The sequence below is a fragment of the Vigna unguiculata genome, chromosome 3 (assembly GCF_037176805.1).
Source record: "Vigna unguiculata cultivar grain cowpea cultivar isolate G323 ecotype 2 chromosome 3, ASM3717680v1, whole genome shotgun sequence".
Classification (NCBI taxonomy): domain Eukaryota; kingdom Viridiplantae; phylum Streptophyta; class Magnoliopsida; order Fabales; family Fabaceae; genus Vigna; species Vigna unguiculata.
The window spans coordinates 36,728,616-36,753,024 of record NC_140794.1 but is presented as its reverse complement, the minus strand read 5'-3'; the positions used below and the strand labels follow the sequence as shown (position 1 = coordinate 36,753,024).

The following is a 24,409-nucleotide window of genomic DNA, read 5'->3' as shown; positions in this document are numbered from 1 at the left end:
ATAAGATTAGTTCCTCGAATATTGATTCCTCACATATTTAGCAAATTATCCAGCATTACGATCGAGTGTTAAAAGCAATTGATATATTGAGATCTATTCCTAGCATCACAGTATATCAAGTATCATTGTTCAAATCAGATTTTCAGAAATACTTTCCAGTCATATCTAAAAATCAAAATCAAAACATCTATTGATCAGATAGAATCAAGCATTAAGAAGAGAACAATAATACCAATATTGAGTAAAAATAGAAATGCTATATATAAATATCACCATATTACATCCAAGTTCAAGTATATTACATTCAATCCCACAGAAGAAGATTAGCCACTCATGGTAGCCATCAAAACCTACAAACTAGAGAAGAAGAAGAAGAAGAAAATATGAACTTTGTTCTACTTCAGGTCGCAATTCTCCAAAAATCCCCAGTTGCCTTCCTTTCTGAACTTTCACAATATAAATACAGCACGAACTCTTGCTTGGGCTACTGAATCTCGCTTGGGCGAGATAGAGTAGTTCAACATGAAAAAAGGGTCTCGCTTAGGCAACCCAATTCTAGCTTGAGCGAGAATCACACAACTATCGAGACTCCTTCACGAACTCTCGCTTAGGCGAGATTGGTAGCATCAAATCTCGCTTGGGCGAGAATGGCAACAAAAGATGATCTCCACTGCACAAGCTCTCGCTTAAGCGAGATCATTCTTCGCTTAGGCGAGATTGACGGCCCAAGCTCTCGCTTGGACAAGATTGCTTTGGTTTGAGCGACCTTGCAGAGTTTCTTATCTATTTCTTGATGTTTCCTTTCACTTTTCTTGTGTTCTTTCCTCTTCTACTTTAATTTACCTGAAAATTACACAAAATAGGGATCAAGTGATTTCTTTAAGGCAAAACTCGGAAGCATGTAATTGAAACTCATTGATCTTAGATTTAGGGAGAATCAATATGAGATAACACGAATTACAAACAAAAGTGCCAAAGTTCTCTATGAATCTTTTATGATTTTTGGCACTTATCAACGAGCTGAAAAAGACTTTTGGTACAAGTCTACCAAAACTTGTAAAACTAATTGTTTCTTTAACACCAACTTACATGTATTTCTTATGGACCACCAATGTAATTACAATTAAATGGTTATGAACTCAAACTAATTAACTGGCTTAACTCATATCTAATAAAAATGACACAAAGCCTATCAAACATATATGGTGAACCAAAGTGCAAATAAGTGAGGAGCTGAAAAGGAATTTTTGTACAAGTCTACCAAAATTTGTAAACTTAATTTTTTTTGTACACACTAGCTTACATGTACTTGTTATGGACAAGCAATGTAATTACAATAAATTGGTTATGAGCCCAAACTAATTAACTGGTCTCCTAAAAAAATGACACAAAACCTGTCAAACATATCTAGTTACCCAAGTGCAAATAAGTGAGGAATTCAAAAGGACTTTTTGCACAAGACTACCAAAACTTGTAAAATTAATTTTTTTTGTACATAACTCACATGTACTTGTTATGTTCCATCAATGTTATTGCATTTAACTAGTTTTGAATCCAAATAATTAATTGGCTTGATTGGTCTCCAAAAAACATGACTCAAAATCTGTTAAACATATCTGGTGACCCAAGTGCAAATAAGTGAGAAGTTGGAAATGACATTTTGTACAAGTATACCAAAACTTGTAAAATTAATATTTTTTGTACACACCAACTTACATGTACTCGTTATAGACCACCCATGTAATTACAATTAACAAGTTATGAACCCAAACTACTTAACTAGCTTGACTGGTTTCCAAAAAAAAATGACACAAAACTTGTCAAACATATTTGATGACCTAGGTACAAATAAGTGAGGAACTGGAGAAGACTTTTTGTACAAGTCTACCTAAGCTGACACATGAATATTTTTTCATGATTATCCAATTACGTGTTAATTTTTATATAAAATTTATTAATTTTTAACTTTTACTAAAAGGAATCCATGTTTAATTGATAAAATACATTATTTTCTATTCCCACAAAACATATTAACTAAAAAAATGTTAATAAAGTGTATTTTTGTTTCTATTCTTGTATGTGTTTGATGAGATAACAAGAGATATTAATAATACTAATAATACATATAAAAGTCATGGAAAATTAGATATTCTTGAAATTGTGACAAATTTTGCTATTCTTCTTCTCCTTGCTCTTAAAGGTCTTCATCATGTTGTTGTTATTGTAGGTTCTTCTTTCTCAAGCTTAAAAGAACTCCAAAACTATATGTGTCACTCCTTGTCCTTTAGGTGACCTTCACAATATACACAATTGAAAAAATGTCAGTGGTTATAATATAAATGATCATTTTTTCCTTAAACTGTTTATGAAGTAATTTTTCAGACAACACACACCCATTTTGGAAAAGCTTAATACCTATGACAATATAATCAAGAGCAACGTAGCCAAAGGTGCCCATCACCCTTGTAGAAACATGACTTTTGTCACCTTCTAGTCCATTTTTTGTCAACCCATTATCAGAGAGTTTTGGATTATAACTCTGTCATTAAAAAAACAAATTTTAGAAACTTAGGACTAACTAATAAACTTATCTCTAGCTTGTATGATCAATCCTATTTCACTTGTAGAATCAAGTAAGATATTAGAAGTTTTGAGGTCATGAATATTACATCTACTTCATTAGTGAAGAAATGTAAGGCCCTTCGCAGCATAAGCAATATTAACAATAAATATCTAAACAGAAATGTGAATGATGAATTTAAATTTGTCTAACAGAAATTAAATGACAATAACTATATAATGTGACATGATTTGCTTACTGTAGAAAATATGTTCATGCACATCAGAGAAAGAGAAGATTATCTTCTCCATTACATCCTTTGACATCGCTTCCTTGAATAGATTACGAGAAATCAATTTTTCATGCAACCATCTTAAGTATGAGAAATCACATAACATGTAGCCAACATCAAAAAAAAAAAAAAACAAAAAGAAGCTTAGTACATAATTTTACTTCTATCTATTTAAGAAAGCATGAAATCTAAAATATGACTTATGAACCTAAGAGACTAGCTAAAATCAGTAAAAACAGAACTTAAAACTACATAGGCTTAAAACAACTATGACAAACTATCTACTAATTCATGCAAACTTAAAAATAGCAAAAGATTAATGGAAATAAAAATAACTACTAAAAATTATGTAGAAATTTAAAATTTTCCTTTGCGCCACTTGATAAACTACTCTAGAAAACTACTAAAATGAGTATTTAAAACTGAAACAGGATTAATACCATTAGAACTAACTAGAAACAGCAACTACAAAAATATCAATTTCAACTACTAAAAAACTATTGCAGGTATTTATAAAATTAAAATTGAAATAAAAAAAATCATTGTATGCTTAGAATGTACTTCTTTAATCATCCACTCCACTCTCATCACTTAATCTCCCACCAAGAATTATCATAACATGTATCAGGTACATTTAAAGCCCTAAGTTCAAAGAATAATGAAGAGACTAATTACCATCATTGAAACCTATACAAATTTCAAACTATTTTTTTAAATCACAACTAACATGTCGCTTATGTCGTTGATTCTAATCCCTTAGTTTTTCACAAACTAATTTTAAGTCACAGGTAACATTAAAGAAGTCTTCTGTATCAGGATGGAACTCATGAAAAATGCATTTTTCACTAATTCCCAACTTTATATATCTGCAACATAATTTAGTTACAGGCTCAAAGCAAATTTTAGGATATTAAATCAATTTATTTACTGGTATAAATGAAAAACTCCTTTCAGGATTATCATGACAATCTATTTCATTTAGTGTGCATTTGTCTCAAAGATCATTCAATTTTTTTCTCAAAATTTTCCCACTATCAAAACTTATACAACCTCGCATAGCACCTACGAATGCTACACACAACAATCACATGCGAAACTTCAATGTAAACAACAACAATCAGACCTATTTTTACCGGAAGCCAACCGGTCAAGTAATTCATTCAACTTCCTTATCGTCAACCCTCCCGAAGCGGTCCCTTACATGTTGTGCAGCACTTGGGTCAAAACCAACAACATTTCACTTTTCACCTCATCACAGCATAACAGAATCCTAAAACAGACAAGACGACGTCGTGCACTAACCTCAACGACGACAAGGGCAAAATTTTCGATTGTATCGCTTGTGACGGCACCACCTTTATGCCAATTGATGAGTCGGAGGACATCGGGGGAGTAACGGGAGATGCCGAGGGCGTCGATGAGGGAGGTGGCGAGGACAGACTCCTTGAGGCCGTAAGAGTCGTGCTCGCGATCGAGGTTGGGGAGTATGAGACGAATAGCTGGGAAGAGGGAGAGGAACTTTTGAAACTTGGAGCCCTTCTTCGCTGCCGACTGGCTCTGCTACATCATGGGAAGAGGCTGGACAACAGTCTGAGTTTGGATTGTTTTAAAAGAAAAAAACAATTAGAAATTAAAAAGCCACGTCAGGGTGTAACAAAGTAGTATCATTTCCCACATTTTTTCTATGCGTAGCGTTTTATCTCAAAGTTAAATGCACACATATAGAAACCTGACTATGGAAATGTAAAAAGATGACACGTGTAAGGACAATAAAAAATCAGTTCGTACAAATGAGAAAATGTTGACCTTCGTGTTATATATATTGTCCTTTATTCCCACCTGTAACAGTTGATCTCTGATTGTGAGTGTTACAGTTTCCACTGTAGCAAAATGGACAGTCTTTTATCTACATTCTCCCCACACAAGAAGGAAAAAGCTTTTGTAGAACTGTTTCATTTTTTCATGTGTAAAGATAACTGCCAAGATATAACTCCTCTCCAAAATATTGATGGTCGAATCATTTGAGCTCAGAATTCTGACAGCTAATAATTCAGATATCTGATTTGCCTGTTGCAGTTGTCCCTATAGAATCTTCATGAAGTAAGTTTCCAAGTAGCCTTTGATCCAAAATCATATTAGGAACCTGAAGACCAAGCTGAAAGGTTAGGTCTGTGAAGAAGGTCAGACGGATAATAGCATAGCTAGTAGAGGAAGCGATTACCTTGTCACCGAAGAAAATTTTTGTGTTATTAGCAATGGCTTCAATAAATTTTAGCTGAAGAAATTCGGGGGTAAGCTTCAAGGTGTTTGCTTCAGCTTCCTTAATTACTCTTGAAATGCAAAAACAATAAAATTAATAGTTTATTTTTTCCAATTCCATAATTGTAATATCTTATTCATAAATATAGCTTCAGCAAAGACATTAGGAAAGGAAAATCTCACCGGTAGAAGTCTGCATCTGCCAGGCTCTTCTCCCGGGCCAGATACATTGCATTCTCTATTTCTTCTTGTCTTCTAGTACTGTCCTTTTCCAACAATTTTTGCTCCATAAGGATCTTGCTAACATTGGCATTCTTCTCAGCCTCGCTAATGGCCATCTTCTTCATAGTCTCTGCCTCCTTCTCCGCTACTTTCTGCTTCTCAATAGCAATTAAGACCTATCCCAAACATCCAAAGCACCTTCCTTAACATCATTTAGTAGAGAGAAGATGAAATTATCAACTAATTACTTACATAGCTCCACACATGTCAACAGGAAAATGACAGCTCTTACTGAAAGTATACCTTAGTACGCTCCTCTTCCATTTGTTCGAAATTGCGTCTTATGGTATTTGGAATAGTTGGCTTTGTGACCCGGACACTAATGATCTCAATTCCTGGAGCATAGCGGGTGCAGTCAACTTGAAGAGCATCTTTCATCTTTTCATCAATCTGAAAGGATCCAAATGATGGTATTATTCAGACAACAAGAAAGGAGAAAAACCATAAGCCAAAAGATGCACATCGGTTTAACTCATCTGTACAAAGCAGGGAAAGAATCACAAAGTACGGTACAACAAAAAACTTGCATGAACTCCTTTCCTGTGGATGACAATAGAAGCTACGAGTTCCTAAGCATACATCAAACTATTTAATATCAAGTCCCACCATCATCTTGTTCTTAATAATTACACTATAAAATGGAAGGTACCAGCATAAAATAAACTATGGCTCTAAAACTCACTTATAAATATTAATATTTAACCTGATCAAACACATCAATATAGACTTGTTGTAGACTGTGAGAGCTGCAGAACTGATTGATCTCATGATGAATCTTGTCATATATCCATGTCTTATCATAGTGTACACCATAGTTGAGTAATGTCTCAAAGACAAATTCCTTATGCAGTCGGTTAACAACCTAAAAGAAGAATATACACCACTTCATAAAAAAATATTAAATGTGAGAAAAAAACAGAACACTAGTAAATCTAAGATTATAGAAAAAAAAAACTATCACCTCAATCTTCTCAAAATTGATCATAACACCGCCTTTAGTACCGCAGGGTATATCAGTCACCTGCAATGGTCACCATAATTTCAAAATTCAAAGGGATAGAGCCAAAAGAACTGAAATTCCAATCCTGAACTTTCTCTAATTAAGTTACCTGATCCGTCTGAAGAGTCACTTGAACAGGTTCATACTGGGTAAGAAAAGGCATCTTTAGATGGAATCCTAGAAAACAATAATATAAAGAAAATTAAGCAAACATTGGCGCTAGTATACACTGAACAAAAGAAATGAATATGCAGCACCTGGCTCTGTAATTGTTTTCAGAAGGGCACCTCCTCTCCAATATACCCCCACATGGCCTTCTGGGACTTGTTGCAGAATGGATAAGGTATTTTGGAAGGATGGTGATGCTGAAGGAACAAAAACCTGTAGAAAAATCACATGTCTCTAAGCTTCAAAGGCTGAGTAGAATCAATGTAAATATTTTCCAATTGTAAGAACAGTACAGCAATAAGTAAAAAAAACCTTACCCTAATGTGGTTCGTCTACATGGATCATTGATAAAGAAAAGTAAATGTTTGGGAATCCCAATTAGTTAAGTAGAAGTTCCAACATACTCAACATACATAAACAAGTAAAAAAAATGAAAATGATAAACAAAATATCTTTATTCTCCGAAGTGATCTTCCCAAAAAAAACGTAGGTAAACAAAAAAATGCCAAATCAACATCGAAGCAAGACAATTCATCATCATTTAACTGCAGTAGTTTAGAACTTTCCAATATTCCTCCACCTAACAATTCTAAGCAGATAATTGAATATTTATATCCCTGGCATTTCCACAAGTAGGTGTAATATCATATCACATTTGATGCAAAAGAGGTTCTCTCCTTCTCGCACAAGTGGATGTTAGTGATTACATTCCATTCGTATAACTACAATCTCATCACTAAATGCAAGGCCTATAGTAAAATTCAACCAAAAGTGATCAAACAAAATAATAAGTATATCAAGTTTCTGGTAACAGCTAATGCAATTCAACTCCACTTTGCCTGTTTCATTAAGGTCAGTCCACTGAACGAATGCTTGTTATTCAGAAATAGCACTTACCTTTTTTTTGGGAAATATTCCTAGCACAATGATACAAGTTAAAGAAAACATCGAAATCAGAGAGAGGCAAACCAATTAAACAGCCAAATCAGATATGTGAGTAATGAATCAATAAAGGAATACATATACGAGTGATATTCAACGGAACATCATCGTAGTTATACGACATTAGCTGTGGAGGTGAAATAAAGTGAGGCATTGTCGTTTATCAAAAAGAGGAAAACCCAAGCGGGATTGAAAATATTATGGAACCGCAATGAGGAGAAAGAGAGAGAGTTACCAGAGCGACAACAACAAAGAATGAGAGGAAGGTCAAGAGAATGGCGGTGGAATCGTGGCCTTGCGGTGACAAAGGAGGAGAAGCCATTGTTCGGTGCTGCAAATCCATGGCAGTGGACAACTTTATTTTTTTTCTCCTTTTGTTTTATCATGTTTTATGAGTAATGATATTTTAACAACCAATTTTCACAACTTCTTTCACAACCTGACATGGAAATAAGAGATTTTAACTTTTTTTATAAAAAGTCCACGTAAGGCACGTGTCTAAAGGAAAGAGTGATTGGTGGTTTGAAGGAGTTACATAAGTAAAATAGAAACAAGTGAGAGAGAGAAGCATCAGAAGCATCAGTGGTTGAAGTGAGAGAAGCGGGAGTTACAGATCTAAAAGAGAATGGGGGAGAGAGAGCGAAGTAGTGAGAGAAGGAAGTGAGAAAAGTGAGAGAGGAGTTACAAAGCACGCAGTGCAAGTGGTTGGAGCAGCGATGGTGAGCATTTTGTCGTTAAACCATCTACAGGTATCATTTTCGTCCTTGTCCATCGTTTTTTCGTCCTCCATGTCGTTTCATATGTGTATTGTTGGTGAGCCCTGTAATTTTCTTCATCCATGGGCGTTGCTTTGTTTCGTGGTCATCCCTTTCTGTTTTGGTGAAGCACAAAAATTTTTGGGTTAACCCACTGCGAGAAATTTGTTGATGTTGGTGGAAATGAGTGATTTTAGTTTCATTTTTTGGTTACAGTAAATGTGTGATAAAGTTTTGATTTTTTTTTTCAAATGAGGGTTGTTGAAGAGGTAAGCAAAGTGATTGTTGAAAGTTTATGCTAACCTGTTAATATATAAGTGGTAAGGCAAGGTAATTACTTTCGCACAGACTTTGCAGTAATGAATTGGAACTGAATATTTAAAATGTTTGCACAACATATGTGTGAGTGGGGTAATTGTTTTTGCAGATATCATGATTGGTTCGAAATTATGTTAAGTGGGAAAAAATATTTGGTGTGCTAAAGCATGCTTATATGTTGGACCATATGATGTCCATTATTGTTGCATGTATTCATAGGTGATATGGATTGCATTTATGGTAAGCTGTTTGATGAGTACGTATTTTTGCCCTCATTTAATGTTTAATTCTAGGTATTTTAATTGAATTTGTGTGCTTAAAGATTGATTTAATTGGGATTTCCTATAATTGGGTTTATTGAGCATGAGATACAAAAACATGTTAAAAATAGCTTTTTAGTTGCATAAATGTTCTTTGGATATTTTGAGGTGTGTTAGTGCAGCGGTAGCTAAGTTGAGCTTATGGAGGTGTGGAAATAAATTGATTAAAGTTTCATGACACCTTAAAGATAAATCCAATAATAAGAAATTATCAAAAGCACAAAAATCCAAGTCAAGCATTGCATGAAGACGACAAGAAAAGCTTGAAAAAGTGAAGAAGTTTGGCTAAACCAAGAAGAGTGGAACAAAAAATTGGACCTTGCGGTTTTCTTTATCTTTATGATAGAAGATAATTTGGGAAAAATATATCTTTAGATATTTTATTTTATATTTTTAAATAATTATCTTATTTAATTATATCATAAAATATTAAAATATAATAACTACCAAATCTTTTTTTGATATGACAAGATCTTGAATATTTTTAGTTCCACAACAAACAAATATATCTTGAAAATATTGAATTATTTAGAAGATAATTTAAGGAGATTGCAAAGGGTTGATTTGGAAAATTAATAGAAATACTAATTGGAGATAATTTATCATATATCTTTAATTAATTAATTAATTAAATTATATTAGATATTGATATTATCAACCAATTATATTTGTCAAATAGTTTATATTTCTCTAAATATTTTTAAATATTTATCTTTATCTTTATTTTAAAAGATATTTGAGAGATTTTAGCAACAGAAAAGCCCAGTCCAATTCCTATATAAAGACACCAAGGGAGCAGCAGAAAGAAGAAGCTCGGGACTTCAGAGTTTAGGAACCCTTAGGGGGGCCTAATTTCGTTTCCTTTCTCTCTTTCTTCTTCTAATATTTCTATTTTGTATTTCATGGAGTGTTGAACTTCTTGGGTTGATTCCATTGTAATTTCTTAATTGGATTCTAAGGTTAGATCAATTAATTTGTTTGTTCTTTTGATTCTTGTTGAGATTTATTTTCATCTATGTCTTTTGGTTCTTAATTTAGTAAAACTAATGATTTTTACATTGTAGCAAGTTAGCACGGTGTTAAATTTACATAACATTACAATCGTATGAGTCCAAGGGTGTTTAAATTTTAATTGAGAAGTTACTTTGATTAATTTTAGAAACTTTCATATGATTGAATGAGTTTTTGCTAATAATTGAGAAATTACTTTGATTAAACGTGAAAACTTAGATTAGAATTAATCAAGAAGTTACTTTGGTTAATTAGCTTTTTACTAGATATAAGAGGTAAAAGAATGGACATGATTAGGATTAGTAATATTTAATTGAGAAGTTACTTTGGTTAAATTTACTAAGATTAATCTACAAAGTTCTTGCTTTTGATTGAGAAGTTACTTTGGTTAAAAGTAAGGACGCCAACAAATTAATTGAGAAGTTACATTGATTAATTTGAAGTTTTAAACAAGAAATCAATAACAATAATCTTTAGGAAACCAATGATGAATCCTATTTTGAAAAAGCAGTGGAATCGACCTATTTTTCTTTACTATTGTTTCTATCTTATTTTATCTTTTAATCTTTATCTCTCATACATTTATTTGACTAACTCTTTTGTATAGTTTTATAAGAACTAATTTGTTAAAAATCAATTTCGTGTTCGTTGGGAGACGACTTTGGGTTACTTTACCCTTACTATTTTGTTGACTACTTTCTTAACAAGACTGAAGTTGTTATAGATAAGTAGTATTAATTTGATGTGAATGAGTACACGATTCAAATGTTAGATCAACCAACACCAGAATCACATCACCCTGATATATCTGCTGATAGATATAATGATGCTCATAGTAATATGTCTACTGATGAACATGTCAATTTTGCTAAAGATTTTACTGATTTAGAAATTGAAGATTCTCACACATACATATCTACTTATGGATATGTTGATGATGCTCGATGTGAATATAAAGTTTTATCTATTAATGATGTTATGAGTATAGATGATCTTTTTGTGGAGCAAAGTTGTGAGAATAATACAATCAAGGAACCAAGTGCAGTTGAAGAGCCAACGATATTCGAAGATGCAGTTGAAGCATCAACTATTGCAACTTACTTGGCTAATGATGAAGCAACAGATTCAACTACTTCAAGTGCAGATTTTTGCTCACAAGGTGAGATTATGAGGATTACTGATGATCTTGTTAACCATCTGAATGCACTCATCACTGTTAATATAAGTGCTAACCTCTTTGTTTGTAACTGCTAACCTATCAGTTTCTTATTGGTAAGCTATCATTTTTTAAGTGTTAAGCTTTCAGTTTGTAAGTGCTAAGCTGTGAGTTTGTAAGTGTTAAGGTATCATTTTTGAAGTGGTAAGGTATGAGTTTGTAAGTGCTAACCTATTAGTATGTCAATGCACATATGGCAGGACGTGACAACAGTAGTTTACAAAAGTGATAGTGTCATGGCTCATTATAGTGATAAGAGTGAATGTGGTGGTCAAAAGAAGCATGAGTTTAAGGTGTGAAGACTTAAATTTTGGTTATTATTGACTAACATGTACAATGACATTTCATAAGTTTTGTTGATGCATATATGCAGACTTTTAGGCATTGCTGTTGGACCAAGTACATTGCTTCATTAAATAAAAATTTAACTGGAGAACAAAGGTCCGTAATTGAAGACACACCATTTGGATGGTTTTTGATGTTGAAAAGAAATGTAAAAATGAGTAGGAAACTTCTTAGTTCCTTAATCAGTGTGTGGGTTGAAAGGAAGGGGGTTTTATCATAAGTAATAAAGTTGTTCGTTTATCTTTATTGGATGTTTGTTTGGGACTCAAATTACGGGTTGTTGGTCATAGTATTAAGTTAGATGACATTTTTGTGGAGAACAAGTGTAGGAAATTATTGAATAACAAAATTGTTGATGTTGAGATGTTATATGATTTTTCTAAGAAGATGTAGGGAGTCGATTAGCCTAGAGGATTACTATAGGCTATATATTGTTTTGGGAATATCGGAGTTCCTTATTCCAAGTCGCAAGGGAACAATTTTTCACATGTTATTTACCATTGTTGATGACCTTAGTGGTCTTGGCAAATACAATTGGGGTGGACTTGTTTATGAACAGTTAGTTGGGAGCATATGCAATGCATCCATGTTCTTACAGGACAAAGGAAAGAAGAGACACTTCCACATTGTTGGTTGTGTGTACTTGTTACAAGTAATTTTTAATGAATTCGTTTGAATTGAGATGTGTATTGTTTGAAATAGGAAGAACTGTATTCATTTAATTTTATTGATTTTGAGATGGTTTAGATTTGGGCTTTTGAGCACTTTTTGATTCCAAAATGTGATGTTGGAAATTCAAGCATAATGTTCCCCCGAATATTGCAATGGATGGATATGAAAGTGGCTGAGGAAAAAATAAGTAGTGCTTTGAATAACAAGAAGGTTTGAAAATGGATTTAGTATTAGTAGTTACTTATAGGTATTGACATAAATTGTATGCAGTAATTATTGGGTGTAATGTTTCAGGTTGTGATGGAGGTAGGTGTATCAAAGTCCAAGCTTTGTCATCCTTTTATGCAGGAAGGTTTTGATAAATATGGTGAAGGATTTGAGGACGACGAAGACGAAGAAGACGAGGAAAATTTAAGTATAGAAATAGCTAAACAAGAAGTTGAGATTATGGAACTGCGGAAGGCAATGGAGGATTTTAAAGCTATAATCAATGATACATCCAAAAAGATTTTGAAACAAGATGTTCCCGTTGAACCACATAATTATGGGGGACAGTAAGACTTTGATGAATATGGGCAAGAAGAGAGGTTTGAGGATGTTGAAAGGACTCCTCTGCAGCAACATGACGAAGAGGTTGGTGCGAACATACAGTGAGATGAAGGTCAAATTAGTAATTTGTACCACCGATTGAAGGAAGAACCGAAGCAGTGTTTCAAGAGCATAGTCATACGAACTCCTTTTATGACTTATGGGAGGAGGAGGAAACGAAGTAGTTAGAAGTTGTTAGATGTTTTTAGTGTTGTTAGATTTGATTTGAATTAAACATAGAGTAAATTAATTGTGGTACCCTTAATTTATGTAAATTGTGGATGAATTATGAATTTATAGCAGTAATGTTTGGAACAAGAATTAAAATTATATTCTTAATTTGTTTATTGACAATTGAATGTGGTTCTTTTGTTGGTTCTTTATTCAATGTTGTTTAATGGATTCGAATTATGTTGTATGTGTAATAAAGGAAAGAAAGATTGAGAATGAGTAATGTGAAATTTTGTTGTCATGTATTCTGCAAGAATAACATTTTTTTTCCAGGATGCCTTTAATAATATTTGTACTCCAACCTACAATAGTTAACAGTGATATATGCGCATGGTTTTGTCTACCTTAATTGGTTTTCTAAGTGCAAAGAAAGGACATAAGTACTGATAACTCAGGTGACTGATTTTGAAACAAATGTTGTTTGTGCTGCCAAATATAAGGGTGCAGTTTATGTGCTAAGCCGTGCCTAAATAACTGCTAAGAAGTACTACTTTATTTTCAATTATGTTGATATTTTCAGGAGCCATGTAATTCTAATATTACTCCATCCTGCAATAGTTAATAGTGATATATGTGCATGGTTTTGTCTACCTTAATTGGTTTTATAAGTGCAAAGCAATAATATAAGTACTGATAACCTAGGTGACTGATTTTGAAATAAATGTTGTTTGTGCTGCCAAATATAAGGGTGCAGTTTATGTACTAAGTCGTGCCTAAATAACTACTAAGAAGTACTACTTTATTTTCAGTTATGTTGATATTTTCAGAAGCCATGTAATTATGATATTTCTCTATCCAGCAATAGTTAACATTGATATATGCTCATGGTTTTGTCTACCTTAATTGGTTTTCTAAGTGCAAAGTAATGACATTAGTACTGATAATCCAGGTGAATGATTTTTAAAAAATTGTTCTTTCTGCTACCAAATAAGAGGGTGTAGTTTATGTGCGAACCCGTGCCTTAATAACTGCTAAACAGTAGTACTTTCTTTTCAGTTATGTTGATATTTTCATGAGCCATGTAATTCTGATATTACTCCATCCTGCAATAGTTAACAATTATATATGCGCATGGTTTTGTCTACCTTAATTGGTTTTCTAAGTGCAAAGCAATGACATAAGTACTGATAACCCAGGTGACTGATTTTGAAACAAATGTTGTTTGTGCTACCAAATATAAGGATGCAATTTATGTGCTAAGTTGTGCCTAAATAACTGTTAAGCAGTACTACTTTATTTTCAGTTATGTTGATATTTTCAGTAGCCATGTAATTCTGATATTAGTCTGGTGGAGTTCCAAAGGTGCGTGAAGAACTTCATGGCAACGAAGTTGGATGAAGGAATGGATGCAAGTTTTGAAGGCACTTGCAAGCTATAGAAAGTGAAAGAGGTGATAGGATTTCCTAATCTATGCTAGCCTAAGGAAGGTGACTAGAGGTAGAGAAAGGAAATCTCTAGAAAGGGGTGACTCTCAAAGGCAATAGAGGGAGGAGTGCTCTCAACTCAAGTAGCATCTATTGCATAAAATTTCAAGAGTGTCTACAAATGAGTGAAATTTTGACTTTTATATGAAGCCATTTACACATGAGAAAGGAGAGCCATTGGATGGAGTAGGCCTTAATCTTGGCCCTTAGATCAAGCTTGGAGAAGGAGGCAAGGTCACGCCCCTTGGATCTTGGCTTGAAGAACAAGAAGGATTCTTAGCCTTTAGATGTGATGACCAACCTTAGTCAAACCATGAAGCAAAGAAGCCTCCTTGTCTTGATAATCTCGGCCATGTATGAAGAGAATTGGGCTGAGCCCAATTTGAACCCCATCCTATGTTCCTTTCATGTCTTATGTATTATTGGAAAGCAAAGCCCAAAGAATGACCCAATTTAAATCTACACTACTAGATTTATATGCACTTCTTCAAGTCTTTGTGATCTCTTTGGCCCATTTGAATAATGTGTGAAGCCCATTGAATTTGTGATCATCTAATGGGAGGCCCTTTTGAATCTTCTTCATCATTGATCTTGTAATTGGGCCTTTTAATGGGCTTGGGCTTGGGCTTGGGCTTGAAGGTACAATTGGGCTTGGTGGGGTCACATCATAGTCCATCCTACAATAATTAACAGTGATATATGTGCATGCTTTTGTGTACCTTAATTGGTTTAATAAGTGCAAAGCAATGACATAAGTACTGATAACCCAAGTGAATGATTTTTAAACAAATGTTCTTTGTGCTGCCAATTAAGAGGCTACAGTTTATGTGCTAACCCGTGAGTCCGTAAGTGCGAATTTGTATGTGTTATTTGTTATTGATATCCATATTGGAGTTCAAAAAAGTATCGGACACAAAAAAAAGCTTAATCATTTAATGTTGTTTGGAGTTAACATAATTTTTTTGTTTAACATTGTTTTCTTAATGTCAGGTATACGACCATACAATGTCAAGAAGTTGTAAATCCAAAAGATTCTAACAAAGTGAAGACATGAAATTATCTATAAACCTACAGCCACGTATGTGCTAAACTACGTGGGAAATAATATCTGTTGTTACTGTCTGATACAACAAATTGGGCATGACAACAGAATTGCAGAAACAATCTCAATTTACCAATTCAACCTTCATCCACCATATCGTAATGACAGAAATAGAACAGGTCCAAAAAGACAGTACAAAATAACCCTCCAAATGTTGTCATTCATTTCTACATCGAGAATTGAAAGTCATGACATATGTTCAGTGGTTTGGATGTTAATAAATAACAGTAGCGTGATATATTACCTAATGATGTCTTCATTTGTAGATATTTGAGTATCGATATTGTGTTCTAATGACGCTAGGAGAGTGATAGAGGCTGTACCCCACCAAATTAAAACATATTAAATGCAGTACATGAAAGTGAACCAAGTCGTCTCCCAACGACCATTATTTTCATTCAAAGCGAATTTTCCAGATGAACACAACAATAAGACACAAGAGGGGGGGGGGGTTGGCAGACAGATTCGGAATGCTAATCAATAGATTAATTTAAATGCTACAGTGACTAAAACCGTATTGACATCCCTGATTCAAACGCAATTTCACTTATCATAGGCCACCAAATTAACACCAATCCTGCCTTGTCTCAATCCACTAGATAATAATTCACTAAGCGAAAATTACAATCTAGCTTCATTATGCAATTAAGCAATGCACACATCCTTAAATTCGTGACAGCCAAGCTACATACATTAAGCATGAACGTATCTTAAACAAAACACATGCAATTACTCTGTAAATTAAGCATTGACAGATTCACCACATGCATTCCACGAATTCAGAACAAAAACATGGCAGATTTCACAAAACAAGCACAACCTCAAAGCTTCATTGCATTTTTCATCAAGGAGTCAATACACGAATTTAGCTAGACATGGAAATGAGTAATTAAACACTTCAAAACTGAAATCACAAAAATCAGAACCAAGAACCCTAACTTATCAAATCTGAAAACGCAATTTAAGAGCAAAAATTGAGATTTCAAAGCTTAAATGGAATGCAAAACGGTGTTATCATATATAAATGCGAAAACCCCATGAATGGGTATTGTTCCAAGTCAATAAAACCCACAAAACGAACTGCCCAAGCAAGAAAACGAATTCCAAACGTAAAACCCTCAATGGGTGCTGTCAAATATGCATAAAAACGGTAAAAATGAGCCAAAAACGTGAAAAACCGCAAGGGGGGCGTCCATGGAAGCTTGGAGAACGAAAATGGAGGTTTTGAAGAGAGGTTGAAGATGATGGAGCGGCTGCCTCTTCCTCATGCAGACCTAATTCGTGGTCATATCACCCATGCCACTCAGAATTACAAAACTGCCATTATGAGCCGCAGAATTACAAAAATGCCACTCTGGGCCTCAAATGTTGACCCATTGACTTTGCTGACGTGGAAATGACATGGAAATGATGTGGCAATGATGTGGAAAGTTTCTTCAACTAAATATTAATGTCCAAGCTCCAAAATTGCTTCACCCAAATACCTAAAAATAATTAAAAACAAAAATTAGGCCAAATAATATGAAATTAGTCCAAATTCGGAACAATGGCCCAATAAAGCCCAACAGATTGAAAACACTCTAATGATGAACAATTAAGCACTAATCAACTGTCTAATGGGTGCACAAAGGCTGGTGGAATAGAAGAAAATAATGACTCATCAAAATCGACCACACTTACCCTTTTGCACTCCTGGGAAAAATTAAAGAGTAAAGCAAAGCAAGGACATCACAAACATAACGAGAGAGACAAAAAGACACAAGACAAACAGACACATGACAAACGGACTCGACACAGACAAATGGAAACACATCTAACACAGAAGGATTCAAAGCTGCAAGGTATCCGTGAACATCATCTAAGCAGTTCAAAACATGTCAAGTACTCAGTTCAGCTTAAGGAGAGAATTGAAAGCAACATAACCTCACGAAATATGCACTGTATCACTCAAATCTCTAGGCTACTGTTTACTCTCAAAGCACCCTTGAAAAACAAACATCAAACAGACTTAGCAAGCTTCTAGAACGAACAACCAAACCAGAAACACATGCAGGTCAAGATCAGAAGGACTTTTCAAGGTTGTAATGGGGCTGAGGACAAGGTGTGGAACATATGGATAAGTAGCTAAGCAACCAAGGAAATAGAGGAGCAGTGGGGAATAAGTCTCAATCAATCATGAAAATAATACCAAACACCAACACTTCCAACTTCGGTTCTCACACAATGCTCAAATCCAAACTCCTTTTTATTTCTTTTCTTTATTCTCTTTTCTTTTCTTTTTTTTTCTTTTTTTTTCTTTTTTTCTATACAGAGAACATGTAGAGAAACAACAATTTTGAAATCCCACTTTGGTGTACAAATGAGCAATTCCAAGAACCAACAACAAGTGCGCGCACAACCATACTTGTTGTGCGCGACCACACTTAATTGAGCACCCATTCCCAAAACAATTCCAAAGCTCCAAAATTTCCTAAGGTAGGAATAATCATGGTTTTTCAGGCTAAGGGCTTGTAATGAGCTGTAAAACAATGAAAGGGTATGTAGGCTCAAAAAGGGGTATCAACGGAAACAGTTCAAGGTAGGCTCATCTGGTTGTAGGCTCACAAAACAAAATTGCCTAAATCATATCCCAACATGCATGTGAATTAGAAAGGCATTCAGAAAGAGTCAAGCCAAGGCCACTGTGCAAGCATTCAAGAGGCATATATCACACAATCAAAGAACAGAGAATGGCTCAAATTCTTACACAGGGTAAACTAATTCCAAAAGCAAGTTGACATGCAAAGACAAAGCAAGGATAACAGTTCACAGAATAACCAACAACTCATCCTCCAAAAGTGAAGTGAGTGTCCCAAACAGAAAACAAAAACATCACACTAACTAACACAAATTAACAATAATGAAACAAACAAACAGAAACAACAACAGACAAACAGACCTGGACAAGTGCAATAAAAGTAAAGAAGAAGGGGGAAGAAGGGGAAAGAAAACTCCTTGAATCATGGTGAAACAGCAGTGGGGTCAAGCAGGGAAGTTTCCTCCACAATAGTATCCACCAAGGCAGGATTGCTGAGGAATGGCTTAAGACGATGCCCATTCACTTTGAAGCTCTTATCTGTGGACTGGCTTTTGATTTCAACTGCACCATAAGGATAAACATTAGTGACAACAAAAGGACCAATCCACTTTGATCTCAACTTACCCCCCATGAGTCCAAGTCTGGAGTTATACAGTAAAACTTGCTGACCAACAACAAACTCCTTTCTAGCAATGGAGCTATCATGGAATCTCTTGGTCTTCTCCTTGTAGAACATAGAGTTCTGATATGCCTCCAAGCGGATCTCATCCAACTCGTTCAACTGCAGCTTCCTTTCCTCCCCAGCTTAATCAAAAGAGAAGTTGCATGACTTGACAGCCCAGTAGGCTCGATGCTCTATCTCCACTGGAAGGTGGCATGGCTTACCAAAGACAACCCGATAAGGAGACATCCCTATAGGTGCCTTGTAAGTAGTCTTGTGAGCCCATAGAGCGTCCTCAAGTCTATTGCTCCAATCCTTCCTGTTGGGCTGCACAATCTTCTCCAAGATCCTCTTGATTTCTCTGTTTGAGATCTCAGCTTGCCCATTAGTTTGGGGGTGATATGGTGTAGAAAGTTTGTGCACAACCCCATACTTTTGAAGCAAAACCCCCAAGGATCTGTTGCAAAAATGGGTGCCTTGGTCACTAACAATAGCTCGAGGAACTCCAAACCTGCAAAATATGTGAGACCTAACAAAATCCATAACAACTCGAGCATCATTAGTTCTAGTGGCTTTGGCTTCCACCCATTTTGAAACATAATCAACAGCAAGCAAGATGTAAGTGAAACCAAAAGAGACAGGGAAAGGGCCCATGAAATCTATACCCCAAACGTCAAACACCTCACAAAATAGCATGGGTTGTTGAGGCATCTTTTGTCTCCAAGAAATGGCTCCTCCTGCTCGTTGGCATTCCTCACATGTGCTACAAATCCTCCACGCATCTTTGAAGATGGTGGGCCAATAAAATCCGCAATCTAGCACCTTACGAGCTGTCCTTTGTGTGCCAAGGTGACCACCAGGTGCAGATGAATGACAAAATTTGAGGACCGAGTCAATCTCATGGTCCGGAATGCATCTCCTGGTAACCTGATCACTGCACATTTTCCACAGATAGGGGTCATCCCAAATGTAGTACCTAGCATCGCTCTTGAGTTTATCACATTGAGCTCTTGATGCTAGGGGAGGAAAAATAGAAACAGCAAGATAATTAACAATGTTAGCAAACCAAGGTGAGGAAGAAGTAGAGAGTGTCAACAAACTTTCATCGGGAAAGTCATCCCGAATCGGTGTAGCATCATCAGTAGACCTCTCAATCATGCTTAGGTGGTCTGCAACCAGGTTTTGTGCTCCGCTCCTATCACGGATCTCCAAATCAAATTCTTGGAGCCAGAGCATCCATCTTATCAGCCGAGGTTTTGATTCTGCCTTCTTCAACAGGTACTTAAGAGCTGCATGGTCAGTAAACACAACAACAGGAGAACCAAGCAGATAAGATCGAAACTTTTCAAGTGCAAAAACTACCGCAAGGAGCTCTTTTTCTGTTGTGGTGTAATTTGATTGGGCAACATCTAATGTCCTGGAGGCGTAGTAGATTACCCTCGGATGCTTATCAATCCTTTGAGCTAGAACAGCCCCTAATGCATAGTTGGATGCATCACACATAAGCTCAAATGGGGCTGTCCAATCGGGCGCCTGAATGATTGGAGTTGTGGTCAGGGCCTTCTTGAGGCAATCAAAAGCCTCTTTGCATCCTTCATCAAAGATGAAGTCAACATCCTTTTGCAATAGGTTGGACAGTGGGAGGGCCTTCTTACTGAAGTCTTGAATGAAGCGCCTATAAAACCCTGCATGGCCAAGAAAAGAACGAACCTCTCGCACAGAAGAGGGGTAAGGCAATTGTGAAATAATTGAGATCTTGGCAGGGTCAACTTCAATGCCCTTTTTTGAAATTATGTGCCCCAATACTATGCCTTGTTCTACCATGAAATGACATTTCTCAAAATTGAGAACAAGGTTAGATTGGATGCACCTGTTTAAAACTCTGTCCAAACTATCCAAACATGCATCAAATGAGGACCCATATACAGTAAAGTCGTCCATAAACACCTCTATGCATTTTTCAAGAAAATCACTAAAAATGCTTAGCATGCACCGCTGGAATGTGCCAGGGGCATTGCATAGGCCAAACGGCATCCTCCTATAGGCAAAAGTGCCAAAGGGGCAGGTGAATGTGGTTTTCTCTTGGTCCTCAGGTGCAATGTGAATTTGAAAATAACCAGAAAACCCATCAAGAAAGCAATAGTGGGACTTACCTGCCAAGCGCTCAAGCATCTGATCAATAAAAGGCAGGGGGAAATGGTCTTTTCTGGTTTCTTGGTTTAGCCTTCTGTAGTCAATGCAAACCCTCCAACTGTTTTGCACTCTTGTTGGAATTAGCTCCTCTTTTTCGTTCTTGACTACAGTGAGGCCAGTCTTCTTTGGAACAACATGGATGGGGTAACCCACTGACTGTCAGAAATGGGGTAGATGATCCCAGCTTGTAGAAGCTTGGTCACCTCCTTCTTTACAACATCCGAGATGACAGGGTTGAGTCGCCTCTGTGGCTGTCTCACTGGCTTTGCTCCATCTTCCAACAATATCCTGTGCATGCATGTTGATGGGCTAATACCAGGGATGTCAGCTAATGTCCATCCAATTGCCTTCTTATGCTTCTTAAGAACTTGCAACAACCTCTGCTCTTGTTCAGCAGTGAGGGAGGTGGAAATGATGACAGGCAGTTTGTCCTCCTCCTCTAAGTAGACATACTTGAGGTTGTCTGGTAGTGGTTTTAACTCTGGAGTACTGGATGCTGGCTGAATATCAGGAACCAGAAGGGAGGGAGAAATGGGTTCCACAGCTTGTACCTGAGCATAACAATCAGATGCATGTGTACTTCCTGCAACATGGTTAGTGCAACCTGATTGTATAACATCAAAGTGAATAGGTACAACATCCAGAGAGTCAAACTCATTAGATTCAATATTATCCACATCATATTCAGCATCAACAGAGTCAGAATCAGAATCAAGAACATCAATGCATGCAAATTCAGATAACTCAGACACGGATGAATGTTTTAATGCATGCAAAGAGTGGAAATCAGAAATCAATCCATCAACAGCATCATCAATAATATCCACGTGAAAAACAGAATGATCCTCAGAAGGATGTTTCATGGCATCCAGAATGTTGAATCGCACAACAATATCATCAAACTCCATGGACAAAGTACCTGCATGGACATCAATTTTGGTTCGTGCAGTTTTCAAAAATGGTCTGCCTAAAATGATTGGTGCAGAACCATGTGAAAATCCCTCTTCCATGTCAAGAATGTAAAAATCAGCAGGGAAAATCAATTCACCAACACGAACCAAAACATCATCAACCAAACCTGCGGGGTGGGCAACACTTCTATTTGCCAAATGAATCACCACACCCGTAGGTTGCAGGGGTCCAAGAGAAAGAGATTTAAAAATAGACAGAGGCATTACATTTATTGAAGCACCAAGATCAAGCATTGCATTTTCAAATTTATTGTTACCTATGATGCAAGGTACACAAAATGTACCTGGGTCCTTGCACTTCTCAGGAATATGAGGAACAGATTTACCTATCAATGCTGACACGTTTCTGCCCATGCTGATCTTTTCGTTTCCCTTCAGCCTCCTTTTGTGCGTGCATAGCTCCTTCAAGAACTTTGCATATTTGGGAATCTGTTTAATGGCATCCAACAGAGGTATGTTGACCTCCACCTTCCTGAAAGTTTCCAAGATCTCCCTGTCAACCTCTTCCATCTTTTTGCTTGGAATGGCTCTTGGAGGGAAAGGAAGAGGTATGGAAGGTGTAGAAGTAAATGTGGAAGGACCAGCTGCATGAGCATCACGCTTTCTCTAAAGTGTGGCAGGGTCGGCTTCCTTTGGAGGTGTAGGCTCGGAAGTGGGAACTTCAATGTTCTTCCCAGATCTCAAAGTAATGGCACTCACATTCCTAGGATTTTCCACCGTCTGTGATGGAAGCTTGTCAGAATTCTGAGCTTGTGCCTGGTTTAGCTGAGTGGCCATTTGCCCCATTTGATTTGTCAAACTCTGGATTGAGGCCCTAGTCTCCTGCTGAAATTGCATATTTTGAAGGGTCATCATCCTGACTAACTCCTCCAATGAAGTAGAAGAAGAAGGTGCAGGTGCTGCAGCAGGAGCTGGTGTGGGTACAGGTGGAACAGGAGCAGCTTGTGGTGCAGGTGCAACTCTTTGTTGTGGAGGTGGTTGCACATTTTGAAATTGTTGGGGCTGCTGGTTACCCTGGTTTCCCCATCTCAAATTAGGGTGATTCCTCCATCCTGGATTATATCTGTTGGTTGACAAATCATGGTGGTTTTGTTGGTGCTGTTGGGGCCTATTGTTGTTGAAAATATTTGCTGCATAGGCCTGAGGGGTATCCACTGGTGTAGAAGAAGAAGCCTGTTGTTGCAATGCTGGGCAAGAGTCTGTAAAATGATCAACAGATGTACAAAGGCCACAAACTCTTGCAGCTGGAGCTCTCTGATTGGAAGCAAGTTGATTGACCAGTGTAGTAAGAGCATCAATCTTACTTTCCAACTTCTTTGTGTACTCGGCTGCTCCTACATCATGAACACCTCTAACAACTATGGCATCACTCCTTGTGCCAAATTGTTGAGAATTTGAAGCCATGTTCTCTATCAGTTGTCTGGCTGCAGTTGGGGTTATGTTACCAAGGGCACCACCACTTGCGGCATCAATCATATTTCGATCCATGTGGTGCAAGCCTTCATAAAAATACTGCAGGAGGAGATGTTCAGAAATCTGATGGTGTGGACAGCTTGAACAGAGATTCTTGAACCTCTCCCAGTACTCATAAAGGGTCTCCCTAGATTTCTGCTTGATGCCAGAAATCTCCTTCCGTATGGCTGTTGTCCTTGAAGCAGGAAAGAACTTGGCAAGGAACAATCTCTTCAGGTCATCCCAGCTTATGATGGACCTGGGTGCTAGGTAGTACAGCCAGTCTTTCGCATTACCCTCCAAAGAATGAGGGAAGCCTTCAAGTATACATGGTCCTCTTGTACATCTGCAGGCTTCATGGTGGAACAGACGACATGAAACTGCTTCAAGTGTTTGCACGGGTCCTCACCTGCAAGACCATGAAACTTTGGCAACAAGTGTATTAAACCAGTTTTCAGCACATATGGAACCTCCTCCTCAAGGTATTATATGCATAAACTATCATAAGTGAACTCTGGTGCAGTGAGCTCACTCATGGTTCTCTCATGAGGTGGAGGAGGTTGAGCCATGTTATCAGTATGAAAATGCTCAGAATATACAGTATGCTCAGAATGCAAAGAATGAGGAGTGTCAGGAATGTGATGAGAATCAGAAGAATCAGGAAATGTCACTGAATATTCAGCATGCAAAGATGGATTCCTAGGATGCCTACTTCCTCTATGGAATGTCCTATCAATCTCAGGGTCAAATGGTTGTAATTCACTTGGGTTTCCCCTAGTCATGCACCAAAAAGCATTAATTGTGGTGATATTGGCATAACAAAGGGTATAACTACAAGTATACTCAAACGACCTCCAAATGACTTGAAAATTGGTAGGATATTCCTTTGAGTGGTCAAACAGAAGCACAAAAAAAATCAAATCAAAACTCAAAGCACAAGTATTTTTAACAATTTTTCAAAAGTGGAAAAAAATGAAGAAAAATCACAAAAAACATTGCTGAAATGTAGAAAATGGCATTTTCTGGAGATTCTGAGTTTGCAAACCGGCGACGCTGATTACAACAAGGT

The 24,409-nt window shown here is 36.5% G+C and overlaps 2 protein-coding genes, 1 non-coding gene and 1 pseudogene across 18 annotated transcripts; 2 read left to right on the top strand and 2 right to left on the bottom strand.

Moving 5' to 3' along the window:
• Positions 1–242: 242 nt before the first annotated feature.
• LOC114176311 (uncharacterized) lies at positions 243–7,861 on the bottom strand. Of its 16 annotated transcripts, none has more exons than XM_085671672.1 (14): positions 7,739–7,861; positions 6,651–6,774; positions 6,503–6,570; positions 6,355–6,414; positions 6,097–6,255; positions 5,637–5,783; positions 5,295–5,509; positions 5,074–5,182; positions 4,692–4,995; positions 4,155–4,442; positions 3,976–4,066; positions 2,820–2,932; positions 2,416–2,539; positions 243–2,293 (listed from the first exon to the last, which is right to left on the bottom strand). In XM_085671672.1, the coding sequence occupies exons 1-9, from the start codon at positions 7,844–7,846 to the stop codon at positions 4,903–4,905; spliced, it is 1,083 nt and encodes a 360-aa protein (XP_085527798.1). In that variant the 5' UTR covers positions 7,847–7,861; the 3' UTR covers positions 243–2,293; positions 2,416–2,539; positions 2,820–2,932; positions 3,976–4,066; positions 4,155–4,442; positions 4,692–4,902. The 16 variants fall into 16 exon arrangements, with proteins under 16 accessions (XP_085527798.1, XP_085527800.1, XP_085527796.1 ...); XM_085671674.1 differs by having other exon boundaries at positions 3,976–4,048; XM_085671670.1 differs by having other exon boundaries at positions 3,976–4,442.
• Positions 7,862–7,875: 14 nt separating this feature from the next.
• On the top strand, positions 7,876–13,042 carry LOC146887803 (uncharacterized). Its single transcript, XM_085671678.1, has 3 exons — positions 7,876–8,252; positions 10,896–11,066; positions 12,435–13,042. The coding sequence occupies exons 1-3, from the start codon at positions 8,220–8,222 to the stop codon at positions 12,696–12,698; spliced, it is 468 nt and encodes a 155-aa protein (XP_085527804.1). The 5' UTR covers positions 7,876–8,219; the 3' UTR covers positions 12,699–13,042.
• Positions 13,043–18,102: 5,060 nt separating this feature from the next.
• On the bottom strand, positions 18,103–24,182 carry LOC146887801 (uncharacterized; annotated as a pseudogene).
• LOC146887802 (small nucleolar RNA R71) lies at positions 23,422–23,530 on the top strand. The gene has a single exon (XR_014994141.1). It is a non-coding gene; the product is annotated as a small nucleolar RNA R71 (small nucleolar RNA).
• Positions 24,183–24,409: the final 227 nt, after the last annotated feature.